At 42.3% G+C, this 20,523-nt stretch overlaps 1 protein-coding gene across 1 annotated transcript; it reads right to left on the reverse strand.

Moving 5' to 3' along the window:
- Window positions 1-5,589: 5,589 nt before the first annotated feature.
- LOC105478689 (binder of sperm protein homolog 1) lies at window positions 5,590-20,384 on the reverse strand. Its single transcript, XM_071086205.1, has 4 exons — window positions 20,288-20,384; window positions 17,727-17,777; window positions 7,036-7,320; window positions 5,590-6,499 (listed from the first exon to the last, which is right to left on the reverse strand). Exons 1-4 carry the CDS (start codon window positions 20,382-20,384, stop codon window positions 6,357-6,359), a joined length of 576 nt encoding a protein of 191 aa, XP_070942306.1. The 3' UTR covers window positions 5,590-6,356.
- Between the last annotated feature and the right edge of the window lie 139 nt (window positions 20,385-20,523).

The raw sequence follows: 20,523 nt of genomic DNA on the forward strand, positions 1-20,523 counted from the left end.
AAAATTAGACATAAATCCTGAGTCATTGGAAGGAAAACACAGCATCTTCCCCCACTTTTTTTTTTTTTTTTGGATGAAGTCTTGCTCTTGTCACCCAGGCTGGAGTGCAATGGTGTGATCTCAGCTCACTGCAACCTCCGCCTTCCGGGTTCAAGCAATTCTCCTGCCTCAGCCTCCTGAGTAGCTGGGATTACAGGTGCCTGCCACCACGCCCTGCTAATTTTTGCAGTTTTAGTAGAAACGGGGTTTCACCATGTTGACCAGGCTGGTCTCAAACTCCCGACCTCAGGTGATCCTCCCGCCTTGGGCTCCCAAAGTGCTGGGATTACAGCGTGAGCCACTGTGCCCAGCCATGCGTCTTCCCTTTGTATCTGAACTTTAGCCAGCTGGGTTTGCTGTCCTCCCAGCCCTCGTTCCGTCTCAGCTTACTCTGGGACAGGATCTCCCAACCTCCACTCTAGAAGCATCACCTTCAGCCCGCTAGTCTGCTGTGGTTGCCTCTTTAAAAAAACTATTTCCATAGGTTATTGGGAAAACAGGTGGCATTTGGTTACATGAGTAAGTTCCTTAGTGGTGATTTGTGAGATCTGGGTGCACCCATCACCTGAGCAGTATACACTGAACCCAATTATAATCTTTTATCCCTCCCTGTCTTCGAGGCTGGAGGTTTTTAAATACTTTACATATCCCGGGTGCTGATTAGGCTTTTGATATTGTTATCATTTGTTCCAGGCTTGTCCAATAATGGGTCTAAGTTTGGAAATCGTGGGTCTAGGTTTGATCTGGATTTGCAAAAGCCAACCCAGTAAATTATGCAAAATGCAACCAGCTGCCTCGTAGGGCACACCAACCAGGGAATCTCTGGGTGATGGCAGATTGCCTGCCTGTTCAGAAACATTACTCAGTGATGTGAAGATCTAAGGTATTTGAAAATCTGTACAGGTATCATGTTTTCTTCTCTGACTGTGAACGTTCTGTTCCCCCAAACATGTCGAACTGGAACCATCACCAGGAACACGGCAACGGACTGGTTGCATGATGCAGGGACTTCTGTTTTCAAATATCTGTTTTTGAGTTTGTTTGAGTTTTTAAAGCCAATTTAGCCCCATCACTAACCGGGTATGAAACTATGTTAGCAGAGTCATAAAAAAATCTGATTTTAATTGTAGCTCCTGAAGCAAAATTTTTAATTTGAACACTTCGTTTTCTGATTCTACCCAATGCCTTCGGCAGGATGGTTCTGCCCTGGAACTCTTTTTTTGTTGTTGTTGTTGTTGTTGAGACAGAGTCTCACTCTGTTGCCCTGGCTGGAGTGCAGTGGCACGATCTTGGCTCACTGCAAACTCCGTCTCCTGGGTTCAAGGAATTCTCCTGCCTCAGCCTCCCGAGTAGCTGGGATTACAGGCACCCGCCACCACACCTGGCTAATTTTTGTATTTTTAGTAGAGATGGGGTTTCACCATGTTGGCCAGGCTGGTCTCGAACTCCTGACCTCAGGTGATCCACCTGCCTCAGCCTCCCAAAGTGCTGGGATTACAGGCGTGAGCCAGCGCGCCCAGGCATAGAGTCACTGTTTTCTTGGCCGTTCATGAACATGTGAACAGCAAGGAAGAACTGGAGTTGTTCAATGCCCTCATGCCCTGCTGAGGTTGAACAAGGCGATGCTCCACCTTCTAGTTTCAGCTTTCAGTGTATACAAGTGTCCTTCAGGCTGGGCGCGGTGTCTCACACCTGTGATCCCAGCACTTTGGGACGCTGAGGCGGGTGGATCACCTGAGATCGGGAGTTCGAGACCAGCCTGACCAACATGGAGAAACCTCATCTTTACTACAAAATACAAAATTAGCCGGGCGTGGTGGCGGGCACCTGTAATCCCAGCTACTTGGAAGGCGGAGGCAGGAGAATCACTTGAACCTGGGAGGCGGAGGTTGCAGTGAACCGAGATCTCACCATTGCACTCCAGCCTGGGCAACGAGAGTGAAACTCTGTCTCAAAACCAACCAACCAACCAACAAACAAAACAAACACACACACACGAAAACAAAACAAAAAATAAACAAGTGTCCTTCTTGCGATCTATTTAATCTCATGTTTTTCCCACTTTTGTATTTTTTGTTGGTAGTGTCACTGTTTAAATGACCCCCAAGCGTAATCCTAAATGCAAGGGGTTATGGCGCACCTTATGGGGAAAATGTGTGTATTAGAGAAGCTTCATTCAGGCATGCGTTCAGCCCTGTTGGTCTTGAGTTCCGTGCTAATGAATCAGCATTATGTATTAAATAAAACATCTTTAAACAGAAACACATATAAAAGAAGGTTACTTATTAGTCATTAACAAAAACATTGTGACCAGAGGCTCTCAAGAAACTAACCTTCTGTTTCCCCTAGAAGCACCAGGTTAGTATTCACTAATTCAGTGTACGTGGCTACTTTCTAGAACACACTTGCCACATATAGCAAGAATTGACTGCATCATCTTATTTTAGATTCACAGAGACCTATGAAACTTCGATCTCCACGTCACAGATGAGAAAACTGAGCCTTGAAGAGATAAAGAAAATTGCCCATCATCAATGATGCAGCCTGGATAGCAAACATATCCTTTGTCCTGTTACTCAAAGAATACTTAAGAAAGGCCAGGCGTGGTGGCTCATGCCTGTAATCCCAGCACTTTGGGAGGCCAAGGGGAGGTCGATTGCTTGAGGTCAGGAGTTCGAGACCAGCCTGGCCAAATCCCTGTCTCTACTAAAAATACAAAAATTAGCTGGGCGTGGTGGCGTGTGCCTATAGTCCCGGCTACTTGAGAGGCTGAGGCAGGACAATCGCTTGAACCCAGGAGGTGGAGGTTGCAGTGAGCCGAGATCACGCCACAGCACTCTAGCCTGGGCTATAGAACGAGACTGTGTCAAAAAACAAAAACAAAAACAAGAACAGAAAACAAAACAAAAAAACCGAAAAACTTAAGGAAGCTCACAAAGCTCATAGGTGTTTAGGAAACAAATGTCCTCTGCCATGTTAAAAAAAAAAAAAAAAAAAAGAGGCCGGGCGCGGTGGCTCACGCCTGTAATCCCAGCACTTTGGGAGAACAAGGCAGGTGGATTATGAGGTCAGGAGGTAGAGACCATCCTGGCTAACACGGTGAAACCCCGTCTCTATTAAAAATACAAAAAACTAGCCGGGCGAGGTGGCGGGCGCCTGTAGTCCCAGCTACTCGGGAGGCTGAGGCAGGAGAATGGCGGGAACCCGGGAGGCAGAGCTTGCAGTGAGCCGAGATCGCGCCACTGCACTCCAGCCTGGAGGGGCACAGAGCAAGGCTCCGTCTCAAAAAAAAAAAAAAAAAAAGAAAGAAAAAAAAAGTATACTGGCAGCTGGAGTAGGAGACAACTTGCAGGGGAAGTCCCTGAGCATACTATTATCTTCTTGGAATGTATGAATGGGGTCGATCAAGGGGACTCAAGCTGGGGTCACCAGGGGAGCTTTAGAAGGTGTGATGCCTGGGCACCACCTTAGGACTTTCTGAATGAATTGAGATGGGCAGCATACTGGTTATAGAGAATTTTTAAAGTTCTACAGTCGAGTGGAACCTAGATCAAAGTTCAGAAGCACTGGGGCCAAGCACGGTGGCTCATGCCTGTAATCCCAGCCCTTTGGGAGGCCGAGGCGGGCAGATCACTTGAGGTCAGGAGTTCGAGACCAACCTGGCCAACATAGTGAAACCCTGTGTCTACTAAATGTACAAAAAATTAGCCTGGCACGGTGGTGCACCCCTGTAATCCCAGCAACTTTGCTTTCTACTTGGGCTTGACCAATGGGATGCACTGGCAGGAGATTAGAGGGAAGAAGGTTGAGGTATTAATTCCCTTGGCTCCCATGGATTGGTCACTTCCACAGCCACTTTCTTGCACTCTCTCTCTCTCTCTCTCTTTTTTTTTGAGACGGGGTTTTGCTTTTGTTGCCCAGGCTGGAGTGCAATGGCACCATTTTGGCTCAATGCAACCTCCACCTCCCGGGTTCAAGCGATTCTCCTGCCTCAGCTCCCGAGTAGCTGGGATTATAGATGCCCGCCGCCACGGCTGGCTAATTTTTGTATTTTTAGTAGAGACAGGGTTTCACCATGTTGGCCAGGCTGGTCTCAAACTCCTGACCTCAGGTGGATCCTCCTGCCTCAGCTTCCCAAAGTGCTGGGATTACAGGCGTGAGCCACTGTGCCCTGCCTCTCTGTCTGTCTTTTCTACCCAATCTTCTCTCCTCCCTCCCTCCCATACTCTCCTATTCTGTCTCTCGCTTACTCTCCATCTCTGTCCTTTTTCTTCCTCTCTTGTTCTCCCACGCTCTCCATTCCAGGAATTTCTCTTCCCCTCACTGTTCAGGTATTGCTCTTACTATCCCTGAATACTGCACTATTATCTGTAGTTTCCAGTTTCCTCTAACTACCCAATTTGAGCGTGCAGTAAGCTTCCTGACTGACACGTTAACCTCAACCAACCCCCCTACACTAGCCAGACATCTTCCGATATGTCTCTGGTCACCTCACTCTCCACTCTCTTCAATGACCATGACACACCTACCCCACTATACCCATCCCTCTATTATCACAAGATTGCTTTTCCTACTACTTTCTTGAGAAAATACAATAAAAAAACTCTCTCACATACGAATCCCCTCAAATTTATGAATCAGCTTATATCTGCACACACTCACTTTTTCTTATACCTTGTAGCAATGGAACATATGTTTCTACTGAGGGTGACTCTACTTCCTCCTCCTGGAATCATCCCATCTCTTCCTACTTTCTCAGAGCCTTCTATCAGATAGTTCCTCTCTACTATTCTTTGTTATTTTCTTTCATTTTTTTTTCTTTTGAGATGAGGTCTTGCTATGTTACCCAGGCTAGTCTTTTTTTTTTTTTTTTTTGAGACGGAATCGCGCTCTGTCGCCCAGGCTGGAGTGCAGTGGCCGGATCTCAGCTCACTGCAAGCTCCGCCTCCCGGGTTCACGCCATTCTCCTGCCTCAACCTCCTGAGTAGCTGGGACTACAGGCACTCGCCACCTTGCCTGGCTAGATTTTGTATTTTTTAGTAGAGACAGGGTTTCACCGGGTTAGCCAGGATGGTCTCGATCTCCTGACCTCGTGATCCGCCCGTCTCGGCCTCCCAAAGTGCTGGGATTACAGGCTTGAGCCACCACACCTGGCCCCAGGCTAGTCTTGAACTCCAGGACTCAAGCAATCCTCCTGCCTCTGCCTCCCAAAGTGCTGGAATTACAGGCATCGGCCACCACTCTTGGCTTCCATAATCAAATTGGATTCTGTCCAGATTCTGCTTACTGAACGATGCTCTGTGGCTTCTCTTTGGACTTAGCCAACTCTCAAGTGCTGGCATGCCCACTGCCTGGCTCCCAGGGCACCCACCATGGACCAACCCCAGTGGCCTTCCCTCACTTTGTACAATGCACCCAGTTTTGTTGCCCTTGTTCGTGTGGTTCATATCTGACCTTTTTTAAACCTCACTCTGATACTTTCCCTCCACACCTGTATTCCTACCTCAGGTATCACCTCAGTTATCACTTTTTTTTTCTGTTTTAAAAATATTCTTTATTAAGGTCATGCATTTTAAATACATGTTAGTTTTTAAAGCAGTTTTAAGTCACAGAAAAATTGAGTAGTAGGTACAAAAATTTCCCATGTACACATAGCCTCTGTGTTATCAATATCCTCCACCAGACTGGAACATTGGTTACAACTGATGAATCTACATTGACACATCACTATCACCCAAAGTCCGTATGCTTACTTTACTTCATTTATTTTATTTTAGAGGTGGGTCTCCCTTTCATCACAGCTCACTGCAACCTTGAACTGTTGAACTCAGGTGATCCTCCTGCCTCAACTTCCTGAGTAGCTGAGACTACAAGTGTGTGCCACCATGCATAGTTAATTAAAAAAAAATTTTTTTTTTAGAAACAGGGTCTTATTATATTGGTCCACGTTGGTCTTGAACTCCTGGCCTCAAGCAGTCCTTCCTTTTCAGCCTCCCGAAGAGCTGGGATTATAAGCATGAGCCACCACGCCTACCCCATAGACTTAATTTTTAAAAGGGACTAATTTTACACAGTTAGCAATTAAAGTGCTGAGGCTAAACTACAGATTTCCATATTAAAACCCCATAATCCTTAATCAAAAACCTCTAGTTATTTAGTTAGATCACCTTCAACTCGCATCCCAGAAAAAAAAAATAAAAAAATAAAAAAACCCCTCTCGAACGAGAAAGGGTTCTCCTCTGCCAACAAAAACTATAGGTTCTTTCCAAGGAGAACGATTAAACATCTTCATCCCCCTCCCCTGGTAAATCTCGCCATCATTCACAGTATTTCCAAATTCGGTCCTTGTTAAAATTCTTGGTCAGTGAACACCATTTTTTCCCAAATGCTTCCCCATGGTCAGTACAATCCCAGTAGATCAAGCGTCTATACCAGAAGGGAAACACGCAGCTTGCAAAATCTGCAGAAGAGAAAGAGGAAGCAGCAGTCTGAGTAAGAAACCTTTCTAATCTGCACCCCCTCCACCACACCATGCACACACATGCACACATATGCACACACGTGCACACAAGTGCACATGTGTGTGCATGCACGTGAACAAATGTGCACACATACACATGCACACTCACACAGACATACATGTATGCACACATGTGCACACACACACACATGCAAACACACACTTTTGCTTCCTATTCCGTATCATCTGCTCTGCCCTATTTCACCAAAGGCACATGGGAACAATATTGGTGGGGGATTCAGATCCCATATTACTTTGATGTTCTACCAAAAAGATTCTTTTCAAAATAATGTGGTTGAAATGCTCATCTCTTTGGCGCAATGTGATTTTTATATAGTAAGAAATTGAACATCCTTTATTTTCACAATTTAATTGGCTATGGATTCTATTTTCAGAACCCTCTTGTGCTTCTCCCCACATCCCAGCCTCAGAGACCAAGATTACTGCTCTGAGGTGTTTAGAGGCAGGACACTCACCTTCGGCAGAGCAATACTTCCAGTATCCTTCGTAAGTCTCATTTAACGAGCACCACTTGTGTCTTGACTTGGACCTGATGCAGTCATAGTAGGTTCCATTTTTATAGTGGAATGGAAAGACACACTCCCCATCTAGAGAAAACAAAATTCTTCCTCTGTTTCCGGGTGTATTGAGAGAGAGGTTATCAAGCCACTGTCTTCCTAGGGGCTGCTGCCCTTTGAAATCAGAGTCATTGGCTGTGACTGCAGTAAATGTTATTGTGCCGCTCAATAGCAGAGCTTTGGCTCTCTAATGACAAAGGTCTTTTGTTTTATATTGCTGCCCCTGCCCTACTTTTTCCCCAGGGTATAAACAGTCTCAAAATTTTGCTTAGCATTTGCTCCGGTTTCAGAAATCTCTCGTAAGCATAGAAACATAAATGTGGGCATTTATCTACCAAACAATTCTTCCCCCCTGCCCCTGGATCTCTTATTTTCACCTCCTTCCATCATCTCTCTTTCTCTCCTTCTCCCATACAACTATACATGTGTGTATGTGTGTCACCTGGGTATATATATGTTGTATGGTTATACATACATACTTATATATGTTACATTGTTTTGTATATATGCTGTATGGTTAATACAGGATATATATAGTTATATGTGCATACACACAGACACACATGCATGATTTTTTGCCACCCTTCAAAATACATAAATGTGGGCATTTATCTACCAAACAATTCTTCCCCCCTGCCCCTGGATCTCTTATTTTCACTTCCTTCCATCATCTCTCTTTCTCTCCTTCTCCCATACAACTATACATGTGTGTATGTGTGTCACCTGGGTATATATATGTTGTATGGTTATACATATATACTTATATATGTTATATTGTTTTGTATATATGCTATATGGTTAATACAGGATATATATAGTTATATGTGCATACACACAGGTACACATGCATGATTTTTTGCCACCCTTCAAAATTAATCATATTTTATAATTGAGTTTCCAACTTAACACATCACAGAAATCTTCTTAAAGTGACTGTGTCGCTCTAACTTCTTCATGGCTCACTGCAGCCTCATTCTCCTGAGCTCAAGCGATCCTCCCACCTCAACCTCCAGAATAGGCTGGGACTACAGGTGCATGCTACCATGCCCAGATAATCTTTAAATTTTTTGTAGAGATGAGATCTCACTATGTTGGCCAGGGTGGCCTCAAACTCCTGAGCTCAAGCATCCTCCTGCCTCAGCTTCCAAAAATGTTGGGATTACAGGCATGAGCCACTGAGTCAGGCCTTAACTTCTTTCTAATGCTGATTCATGTTCTGTGATACGGATTCACCACAATTCATTCAGTATTTCCACATTCAGATTTTTCCCACTGTAAATACAGCTGCAGTAAACATTTCACGCATTTAAATTCTTATGTACTGAAGCGTTTGTTTCTATAAAATCTCCAAAGCAAGGTTACAAGGACAAAGTGTATATACAATTTTAACATTGATGAATATTGCTTTGTCAAAGAAAATGGCAATTAGTCTTTCCCACAAATTGTGCTCCTTTACCTGAATTTTCATTAGCATGAAGCATTTACACACTTTAAAAATGTTTACCTGTGTTACAGATGATTTCTGCCTTGCTTTAAAAGATCTGCTGGTCCTTAGGCCACACATATATTTTCCATTTTCTTCTTAAATTAAACAATTTTGTTCCTTTTACGTTTAAAATTTGATTAAGCTAGAATTTAGTTTTGTATATGATGCAAAAGGGCAATCAACTTTATTTTCTTTCAAACACATTTAGTAATGACAGATTGATGATGAAATAAACCACCTGTACATTTAAATGGTCATGCTTAAAACCATGGATTATTCTAATATATCCTGGGATCCATTCTACATTTGCTCTAAAATTTCTTGAAATTACTAGAGAGGTAAGGAAGCATGGTGGTAAAATGAGCAGACTCTGGAGACAGCAAGTATCACAAAATATTTCTTCCTTTCTTCTCTCCTCTTCCTCCTCCTCCTCCTCCTTCTTTTTCCTCTTCTTCTTCCTTCCTCCCTCCTCCTCTACCTCCTCCTCCTCCTCTTCCTTCTATCTTTCTAGGCTGATTCCATGTTGTTTATATTACAGTATTTTAGTATGTCTAAATATCTGATGAGATGAAATATTTCTCTACTCCAGCACTTTGTTCATAATATTTCTAATTATTATTGGATGTTTTTTCTATATAAATTTTAAAATCTGTTATTTCTTGTTCGATTGGCAGAAATTAAAGAGTAGACACATTTAGTGCTGATGAAAGATCAGAGTGACTTCTATACCTCTCTTTTCTTTATCTGTTTACAAGGCACTTATATTACATTTTATATAAGAAGAAAATTTTTTTTTTTACTGGAAAAACATTACTGATTCCCCCATTTTTACAAAATTAAAAGAAAATATACATTAATAAAGTTTTCTGATCAACTTACCTTCAATTTCTGGAAAATGACTTATAGTTTCTGAAAAATAAAATTTAGAGCTGACATTTATTCCACTATTATTAGGCTTTAAAATGTGCTCTTATGTAAAATAAAATTAAATAAAAATATTAGTTTGGGAAAGAGTGATATTGTTATGGTATTATGTTTTCCATCCAAGAACATGGCAATATCTCTTTTTCAAAATGTATTTTTTTGCTCTTCAATATGATTTTCTTATTTGTTCTATATAAATCCCACACATTTCTCACTGATTTAATTCCAAAGTGCTTTTTTTTGGTCACTGATGTTAAACAGAATGTTTTCCATTTCCATCAATATCCAGTTGGTTCTTACCAGTATAGAGAAAAACTATTGACTGGTGTATGTTTATCTTGTATCCAGCCACATAGCCATATTACTTTATTAAAACTAATAATTTTTATTCATGTTCTTAGGGATTTAAAGTATACAATCATAAAATAATTTTGCCTGTTATTTTATATAGATTTTTTCCTTTTTACAATATCACTTATGTTAGAACCTAAAATAGTGTTAACGTAACACCCCTGTGCTTTCCTAGTTTTAATTGGAATGACACTTAGATTAAGAATGTTTATTTCGGCCGGGCGCGGTGGCTCACGCCTGTAATCCCAGCACTTTGGGAGGCCGAGACGGGCGGATCACGAGGTCAGGAGATCGAGACCATCCTGGCTAACACGGTGAAACCCCGTCTCTACTAAAAAATACAAAAAACTAGCCGGGCGAGGTGGCGGGTGCCTATAATCCCAGCTACTTGGGAGGCTGAGGCAGGAGAATGGCGTGAACCCGGGAGGCGGAGCTTGCAGTGAGCTGAGATCCGGCCACCGCACTCCAGCCTGGGTGACAGAGCGAGACTCCGTCTCAAAAAAAAAAAAAAAAAAAAAAAAAAAAAAGAATGTTTATTTCAGCATGGTTAGTATTAGTTTAAAAAATAAGAATTAATTAAAAATATTAATCCCTGAGAGAATATTAAAATGAAATTGACTTTATAATATCAAGTAGGCATTAATAAAGATGAGCATATAAATAGATATGGAAAAATTTGTACTTCATTTTTAGGTGGCAAAAGGCATTTTCTATTTCATTATTTTCCATAATACTTGATTTTTGCTAAAAATCACATTATGAAGTTACATGTAATGAAATGTTTAATCACCCAAAAGTAAAATTAACAGTAAAATTATGATTTATCACTTCTTCTTCCTTTTTTTTTTTTTTTTTTTGAGATGGAGTATCACTCTGTCGCCCAGGCTGGAGTTGGGTGGCGCAATCTCGGCTCACTGCAAGCTCCGCCTCCCAGGTTCAGGCCATTCTCCTGCCTCAGCCTCCCAGGTAGCTGGGACTACAGGTGCCTGCCACCACGCCCAGCTAATTTTTTGTAGTTTTTTAGTAGAAACGGGGTTTCACCATGTTAGCCAGGATGGTCTTGATCTCCTGACCTCACGGTCTTCCCGCCTCAGCCTCCCAAAGTGCTGGGATTCTTCTTTTTTCTTAACATTTTTAACATGGAATTTACTTAAATATAAGTACATAAAATAGTAATCTTTAATGAAAAATATGATTTCTTACCAGGAAAGGGAATATTCAATGGTTTCACGTTTTATTGCAAAACTCTTTTTTTTTTGAGACGGAGTCTTGCTCTGTAGCCCGGGCTGGAGTGCAGTGGCCGGATCTCAGCTCACTGCAAGCTCCGCCTCCCGGGTTTATGCCATTCTCCTGCCTCAGCCTCCGGAGTAGCTGGGACTACAGGCGCCCGCCACCTCGCCCGGCTAGTTTTTTTTTTTTTTTTTTGTATTTTTAGTAGAGACGGGGTTTCACCGTGTTAGCCAGGATGGTCTCGATCTCCTGACCTCGTGATCCTCCCGTCTCGGCCTCCCAAAGTGCTGGGATTACAGGCTTGAGCCACCGCGCCCGGCCGCAAAACTCTTAAAAGAAACCCCAATAAAAGTTTTTTGATCAACTTACCCACAGTTGATGACAATTCATCTGAAAGACACAATTTTGAACAAATATTTATGTCACTTTAAAATAAAAGAAATGAAAAGATTTCACCAATTTCTATTCTAGTAAGAATAATACTATTTTGAAAGTTAGGCAAAACTAAGTTAACTAAGTTAACTTTGGTTCAATAGAGCTTATTTTTGGTAGTGTGATTGTGGGTGATTTCTTATTTTTCTTTTGCTTTAACTGTATTTTCCAAATATTATTAAAGGACAGGAATGATTAAAATTATTCTTAAAACAAAAAATTCAGCAGGCAAAGGAAATTATTTACTTTTCTCACATTTTTCTATAAAATAAACTACTTCATCATAGGTTTCTGATATGGAACACTATAGGTTTTTATTTTTGTCACCACTTCTCACTGAATACCTGAATTCTACTATTAGAGATTCATGTCTTTAGAGTTATCACTTTCAAAATGGAAACTTCTTCCTCTAGGAGGGAAAAATAAGAATGATACCTCTGAGGTATGTAGGAAATGCAAATAAATGCTCTGAGCATCTTCTCTATCCTGCGTACTATATTTTATTTAACTTATCAGAACAATTTTGTGAGGCAAGCATTGTTTCCCTCATCTTAGAGACAAAGTTCAGAAATGTTAAGTTCCATTAAATTAAAAAAGTTAAGCATATGGCAATTCAATTCGAATCCTCCCTGGAGAGGTTGGTTCAGTAGGAAGTAACAGCCCAAACCCTGACACAGGCTCAACCACTGACCAACCATCTGCCCTCAGTTTACTCTGCTATAAAATGGAGAGAGAACATTAGGATGTCAAGTCCTCCCCAGTCTGAATATCCTAATATTCTTGGAACGAAGAAAATTGCCTGATAGCTTTACTTTTTTTTTTTTTCTTAAAGCAGCATTTTTCAATCATTGTTCCTTCATGAGCCATTAAACCTGTAATATTTACCTCCCCCTCCTTAGAACTTGAATTTTTTGTTTTGTTACTTTGCATGGTTCCTGATGAAGTGGTTTTATGCAAAGGCTATTTGATTCAAAACCAGCATGTGTTTAGTTAAACAGTAAATAACTGTTACAAAGTTCATTTAATTGAGGCTTTAAGAACAGTCATAACTTTAGGATGAAATACAACGTAGAATGAATTGTAGAATAAATACAGAGTGAAAGATTTGATTTTTTTCCCAAATAGCCCATGATAGATGATACTTAATAATCATTAAAATGATGTAAGATAGAAAAGCACAATTTACCAACAAGTAAATTTACAAATGTCATGTTTGGTTAAGAGAACATACACATACTATAATGTAATTTGCAGATATCTCTCATATTAAAGCATTACAACTCAACATAATCTGTGTTCATAACTAGTTCATCAAATTTGTAGATTACACTTAAAAGAGCAATGACTTAATTTTTTTATTTTTTGAAAAGATTTTTGCAAAAGCAATGATTTTAATTCTGAATTTGTTGTGTATATTTTATTTATTACTGATTATTTTGCTATTTGCTCATGTTTATTCTTTCCACAGGTTTGTTTTTCAGCTAAATTGTCCTGGCTGCCATTGTGGCTTGAAATTAAAACGTTTTTCCTTAGGCATATATTATTTAAGAAATAGTTATAATGGACCAGCACAATGGTTCACAAGCTTTGTTGCATATTAGAATCACCAGCTGAGTCTCCTGCCTCTGCCTCCCAAGTAGCTGGGACTACAGGTGTGCACCACCACACCTGGCTAATTCTTGTATTTTTGGTAGAGACAGGGTTTTGCCATGTTGGCCAGGCTGGACCCAAACTCCTGACCTCAGGTGATCCACCTGTCTTGGCCTCCCAAAGTGCTGGGATTACAGGTGTGAGTCACCATGCCTGGCTTGAAGAAAACATATATATATATATATTTTTTAATTTCAAAGGATTAAGAAGGGCCCCTAAAAATTAATATAGTCCTAGAATTAGTCTTAGAATACTTATACAAAACTGGCTTTCTTTATGATCCTTTGAGGAAAGTGTAAAATGGAAGAAGACAAAGCTATGCAATGGAAAATCATAACAATTTTGTCAGAAAAGTCCTGCATCCCAATTCTTTTCATTCTCAATAACTCACCTTTCATCATAATTCAAGCTAAATTCTGTTACAATATATAAGGTTTTTAAAAATACCCTGATTTGAAATAAAAATCAGTCTCACTTTTTCAGATAAACCCAAATCAAAATTGTTTTATACGGCCATAAAAAAGAACAAAATCATGTCTTTTTTAGCAACATGGATGCAGCTGGAGGTCATTATCCTAAGCAAATTAATGCAGAAACAGAAGACCAAATACCACATGTTCTCACCTATAAGTGGGAACTAAACACTGGGTGCACGCAAAGATGGGAACAAGAGACACTGAGGATTACAGAAGTGGGGAGGTAAGGAGGGGACCCAGGCTTGAAAACTACCTATTGATGGCTGCGCGCAGCGGCTCACACCTGTAATCCCAGCACTTTTGGGAGGCTGAGGTGGGCGGATCATGAGGTCAGGAGTTCAAGACCAGCCTGGCCAACATGGTGAAATCCCGCCTCTGCTAAAAATACAAAAATTAGCCGGGCGTGGTGGTGGGCGCCTGTAATCCCAGCTACTTGGGAGGCTGAGGCAAGAGAATTGCTTGAACCCAGGAGGCAGAGGTTGCAGTGAGCCAAGATCGTGCCACTGCATTCCAGCCTGGGCAATACAAGACTCTGTCTCCAAAAAAAAAAAAAAAAGGAAAAAAGAAAACTACCTATTGGGCACTATGTTCATTATTTGGGTGATGGCTTCAACTGAATCCCAAACCTCACCATTTACGCAATATACTCATGTAACAAATCTGTACATGTACCCCCTGCATCTAAAATAAAATTTTTTAAAAGAAAAATCTTTTGAAAGAAGCCAGAGGGGGAAAAATACTTTACCTACAGAGAAGCAAAGATAAGAATTATATCCAACTTCTCTCCAGAAACCATGCAGATAAGAATGAAGCATTTAGAGTGTTGAGAGAAAAAAATCTTCAATCTAGAATTCTGTACCCTGCAAAATTATTCTTCAAAAGTGAAGGAGAAAGAAAGACAAAGATTTTCAGACAAACTCACGTTGAGGGAATTTGCTACCAGAGAACTTGCCTTGAAAGAAATGTTAAAAGTTCTTCAGAGATATAAAGAGAGGAAGCACATTAGAAAAAGAATAAGTGGACCAGGCCTGGTGGCTCACACCTGTAATCCCAGTACTTTGGGAGGCCGAGGCGGGCGGACTACCTGAGGTCAGGAGTTCAAGACCAGCCTGGCCAACATGGTGAAACCCCATCTCTACTAAAAATACAAAAATTATCTGGGCATGGCGGTGCGTGCCTGTAATCCCAGCTACTTGGGAGGCTGAGGCAGGAGAATCACTTGAACCCGGGAGGTGGAGGTTGCAGTGAGCTGAGATCACACCACTGCACTCCAGCGTGAGTGACAGAGCAAGACTTTGTAAAAAAAAAAAAAAAAAAAAAGGAAAAGAGTAAGTGAATGTAAATAAAATGAAAGCCTGTGAAATGTGTTCAGGAGCTTATGAAGTCCCCTGAACCTGACCACTTTTCCAGAGGATAAGCCGTGAATTTCAGCATCTTCAACAGTATGTATTGGCATCCTTGCAGTTGTCCACAGGAGGACACAGTTTATCAGACTTTATTCTTCCAAGTTATGGAGCCCCAGAGGAGGGAGCTTGGGGAAGCTGGTCAAACAGACTAGGGAAGAAAAGTGTAGTTGCCTCCCTATCATGGGGAACTGCTGTAGCCTGCTACGTGGTAGTCCTACGATCCTATCTTGGCCAAGATTCTTGTTTGGATTCAAGAGCTGGGTCAGGAGTCTTCCCAAAGGGCTGCACTTGCTGTTCCATTCTATGTTCAAAGACCAGGAATACAGCACCCAAGATGGAAGTCAAAAGTTTCGAATCTGGAGAATGTCAGAAGGCCTGGAAGAGCACTGATGAAGAGCAGTAACAATGAACGGGGAGGAGTTGGGGTCCTCGGGTACCAAACCATGGGAGGCTCATCCCACAGACAGGAGAGACGCGTGGCCTCTGTGACTGCTTCTTCCCTGGTTTTGTGTTGTAGAAATTTACTGGTCGGGCATGGTGATTTAGCTTGTAATCCCAGCACTTTTGGAGGCTGAGCCAGGAGGATTGCTTGAACCCAGGAGTTTGAGACCAGCCTGGACAACATAGCAAGACCCCATCTCTACAATAAAGAAAGACACAAAAATTAGCTGGGCATGGTGGTGTGTGCTCTGTAGCCCCAGCTACTTGGGAGGCTGAGGCAGGAGGATCACTTGAGCCTGGGAGATCAAGACTGCAGTGAGCCATGATTGTGCCATTGCACTCCAACCTGGGTGACAGAGTAGCCCCTATCTAAAAAAAAAAAAAAAAAAAAAAAATCTAGACAAAGTACCATAGACTGTTTGGTCTAGAGCATTTATTGTCTCATAGATCTGGAGGCCAGAGGCCAAAATGCCAGGGTTGGTTCCTTCTTAGGAGCTCAGAGGAAGAAACTGTTCTGTGCCTCTCTCCTTGCTTTTGGTGTCTGCTGGCAGGCTGTGGTATTCTGTGGCTTGTGGCAGCATCACTTTAATCTCTGCTTCTGACTATGCATGGCTGTCTTCCCTGTGTGTGTCTGTTTCCTCTTCTTAAAAAGATACCAGTCATTGGATTAGGGTCAACGCTTACCCGTTATGACTGCATCTTCATTAAGTACGTCTGCAAAGACCTATTTCAAATACAGTCATATTCACAGATCTCTGGTAAACATGAATTTTGGAAGGACGCTATGCAATGAAACCCCAGACAGTGAGGATGAAGATGAAGAATTTGAGCATCACTAGACAATACAGTTTGTGGAGGCTAAAGCACCTCTGTCTTGGATGCTAATTCGCCGTGTTGGTTTCTGATGAACCCCATTCTCAGAATGTCCCTAAAATTTCTATTTTATCTAGTGTTCTTTGTGAAAGAACATGTACTACAAACATGTACTTACTTTTTTTTTTTTTGAGACAGAATCTCACTCTGTCACCCAGGTTGGAGTACAGTGACGCTATCACAGCTCACTGCAACCTTGACTTCCCAGGCTCAAGTGATTCTCTTGCCTCAGCCTCCCAAGTAGCTGGAACTACAGGCACGTACTACCATACCTGGCTAATTTTCAAAATTTGCTGTAGAGACTGGGTCCCACTATGTTTCCCAGGCTGGTCTCAAATTCCTGGGCTCAAGCAATCTTCCCGTCTTGACCTATGCCTGGCCAGAACATATATTTACTATTGATCCTTTCCTTAGGTCAAAACAACCTTGATCAAAGAACCTTTAGGCAGGGCTGGGTGTGGTGGCTCATAGCACTTTGGAAGGCGGAGGTGGGCAGATCGCTTGAGCTCAGGAGTTTGAGACCTGCCTGGGCAACTTGGCGAAATCTTATCTCTACCAAAATTACAAAATAAAATTAGCTGAGCATGGTGGTGTGCTCCTGTGGTCCCAGTACTGGGAGGCTGAGGTTGCAGTGAGCTGAGATCACGCCACTGCACTCCAGCCTGGGCGACAGAGTGAGACCTCGTCTCGAAAAACAAATACAATAAAATAAAATTAAAAATTAAAAAAAAATTAAAAAAGAGAAAATCCTGCCATTTTCGGTAACATGGATGAACCTGGAGTATATTATGCTAAGTGAACCAAACCAGTCACAAAAGGACAAATATTGCATGATTCCACTTGTACGAGATGTTTAAAGTAGTTAAACTCACTCTGTGACTATCGACTACTAAATCCAAACCATTATCCTGCCTCTTTAATACTGTAATAGTACTTTTGGTACTGTAATAGTAGTAATAATGACATAATGATAACAGTTCTGTTCTGAGCGTCACACATGCTAACCCATTTAATCTTCCAGCAACCCTGGGAGGCAGCAAGAATCATGATCCTCCTGTTTCAGATGTGGGAACTCATAGCTATCCAGGGCTCAAAGTCTTGCTCGAGGCCACAGGCTAAGCTTGGTTGGAACCCGGAGATGCTGGAGGGAAAACTGGTCTCCTAAGCTTGCCAGGAGCGGAGTAGAGTGGGACGGAGGAGGCGAGAGGAGCCTTTAGTTCTTGGTGAGCGGGGATGCGTGAGAGCTCTTAGCTATGGTTCCTCCTCATCCTCTTTAAAACAATGGCTCTTGCAATGCAAGATTCCCATTTTAACACAAACCCTTGTTGACATCAAACGACCGGTTGGCGGGCAGTCCCTCCGCACCAAAGCCTGAAACGCCAAACGGCAAAAGGGAAAACCCCAGCGTTTTGGGTTCATGAAGCATGGATCTACATACCTGGACAGTTCTCCCTGCAAGGGACCCCACTCCCACGTAATCCCTTAGACAACCCATCAACTTGGAATAGTAATTACATTTTGGACATGGCAAATTTTCAGCCCTGGAACAAGATCACCCAATCCAGTCCTTTGTGAAGTCTTGCCAGTTCCACCACTTTTTCTTTTTCAGGGCAGGCGTATAGCCGATTCAGCATGTGCCACACGCACAGTCCGTTTCCTCTTCTGCCTTCCCACTAGATCGTGCACTAGTGGGAAGAGATGGGGGTGCATATCGTATGCTCATGAGTGGAGATGCTCATGCTGTTTAGTCTCTACATCCTGTGCATCTAGCAAACCTATCAGGTCACTGTTTTTAATTTTTGTTTGTTTGTTTGTTTGTTTTTGAGACCGAATCTTGCTCTTGTTGCCCAGGCTGGAGTGCAATGGCGTGATCTCAAATCACTGTAACCTCCGCCTCTTGGGTTCAAGCGATTCTCCTGCCTCAGCCTCCTGAGTAGCTGGGATTACAGGCACCTGCCACCACGCTCGGCTCAGTTTTGTGTTTTCAGTAGAGATGGAGTTTCGCCATGTTGGCCAGGCTGGTCTTGAACTCCTGACCTTGTGATTCGCCCACCTTGGCCTCCCAAAGTGCTGGGATTACAGGTGTGAGCCACTGCACCCGGCCAGTCATTGCTTCTAAAACGCTAAAATGCAATGCTCCCCTGATGAGGATGAGGGAGAACCGTAGCTGAGAGCTCTCATACATCCCCACTCATCAAGAACTGAAGACTCCCTTCCCTTCCTCTGTCCCACTTGACTGCTCCTGGCAAGCTCACGAGTCCCGATTTCCCCCCAGCATCTCTGGGTTCCAACCAAGCTTAACCGACGGCCTCAAGCAAGACTTTGAGCCCTAGATGTCTATGAGTTCACACCTTCCCATTCTTTGCCACGACATCTTATTATCTGCAAGCAGGATTGCTGTGGGGACCCAGTTGTGATTGTCTGTATTGAATACAACCAGTGTAAAAACCTTGCAGTTTGCTACTCAAGAAACCAGTGTAAAAAACTTGCTGTTTGCTCAAAAGAAACTCTTAAGAGACAATAGGCCAGGTGCGGTGGCTCCTGCCTATAATCCCAGCACTTTGGGAGGCTGAGGTAGGTGGATCACCTGAGGTCAGGAGTTCGAGACCAGCCTGGCCAACATGGTGGAACCTGGTCTCTACTAAAAATACAAAAATTAGCCAGGCGTGGTGGCATGCACCTTTAGTCCTAGCTACTCGGGAGGCTGAGGCAGGAGAATTGCTCAAATCTGGGAGGCTGAGGTTGCAGTGAGCCGAGATTATGCTACTGCACTCCAGCCTGGGTGACAGAGCAAGACTCTATCTCAAAAAAAAAAAAAAAAAAAAAAAAAAGAGAGAGAGAGAGAGAATAAGTCCAGGAGGCAGATGCAAGGATGCAAGGGAGAGAGAGGGAGATAGTGAATAGGCAACAGTTCTGCAGATCAAAACGAGACCAGCACCACATCATTTAACATACAGGCTAACAAGCCTGGGGCTCATGAGTTTTTATTCTCTGATGCATTATTAAGAGAAATGCTTCATCTCTAAGGCTCTGAATGGCACAAGTATTATGTGGAAAAATATGACATCCATAATTCAGGAGACCAGACATTGACAGTGGAGAAGATTTAGGATCATCTTAATTAGCTTTTTCCCACTTATCTATATTCCTTTTTATGTATCTACAAACATGATGTCTGATTAAAAAAAAAAAACCTGTGGCCAGGTACAGTGTTATTTTTCAATAAGTACAAAATAATTCTACGGGATAAGAAAGCAGTGGTCATAGTTACATTGGGAGTACCTTTTTCTTTTCTGTTCTTTTTTTAAAAAATAGCAAGCACAGTGTTATTTTCTTTTAATGCAAGGATGTCCTGAAGAATACTTAAAAGAAATATATGCAAGATCATTATTCTTGGTCATTCCATAAAAAATTGTTTTTGAAATTATGCTTAGTCCTTATCAAATGTGTCAGATGCATCCATAGTGAATTCCCTTCTTATTTTTATATTTTCGCTTCATAATTGTTACAGGCAACACGACTTTGGAAAAGGAATAAAATCGACTTTATGAAAATCAGTCTCATTTTCAAAACCTCTGCATGAGACATTGAAAATCTCCTAGCATAAAGGGAGGAGACATATGGTTTTCAAGTAACATGTCACTAGGATTTTCCAATTTACATTCTTAGTCTTTCATTCTTTTATTCGCTGAACTTTCTTATTTTTAAAAAAATATTTACCCATGGATTGTGTTTCTGACCTGAAAGGGAGAGTATCTTTTTCTTTCTTAAGGTACCTAAAGCAAGGGGGACTGTTGCCCTCTGTGGCGACTGGGATTTGATTATATACAGCAGCAGATATGCAGGACTCTGTCCCCAGCCAGGGTCACCTGGCTCCTCACCTTCTTCTAGAATGTTGAATAGACCGCCGACCACACCACCGACCACACCACGAAACAGGCAGACCCAAACCAGCAGGAGCCCCATGTGCCGGGCCATGCTCCTGTCAGACACTCGTGGTCGACCAGCTGATCTCCAAGATTTTATAGCCCCTGGAACTAACCACAACCACTTCCCCTCCCTGTCCCCTCCTCTCTTTCCCTCCTCCCCACTTCTCCTCCCTGTCCTCTCCTCTCCT

Source organism: Macaca nemestrina, chromosome 20 (genome assembly GCF_043159975.1).
Source record: "Macaca nemestrina isolate mMacNem1 chromosome 20, mMacNem.hap1, whole genome shotgun sequence".
Classification (NCBI taxonomy): Eukaryota; Metazoa; Chordata; class Mammalia; order Primates; family Cercopithecidae; genus Macaca; species Macaca nemestrina.

Coding starts and splice junctions, on each gene's coding strand:
- LOC105478689 (XM_071086205.1), bottom strand. CDS start 20,384: ATGGCCCGGCACATGGGGCTCCTGCTGGTTTGGGTCTGCCTGTTTCGT. Junction 17,778..20,287: donor ATTCAACATTCTAGAAGAAG/GTGAGGAGCCAG, acceptor TTGGCGTTTCAG/GCTTTGGTGCGGAGGGACTG. Junction 7,321..17,726: donor GTCGTTTGATGTCAACAAGG/GTTTGTGTTAAA, acceptor GTCATTAGAGAG/CCAAAGCTCTGCTATTGAGC.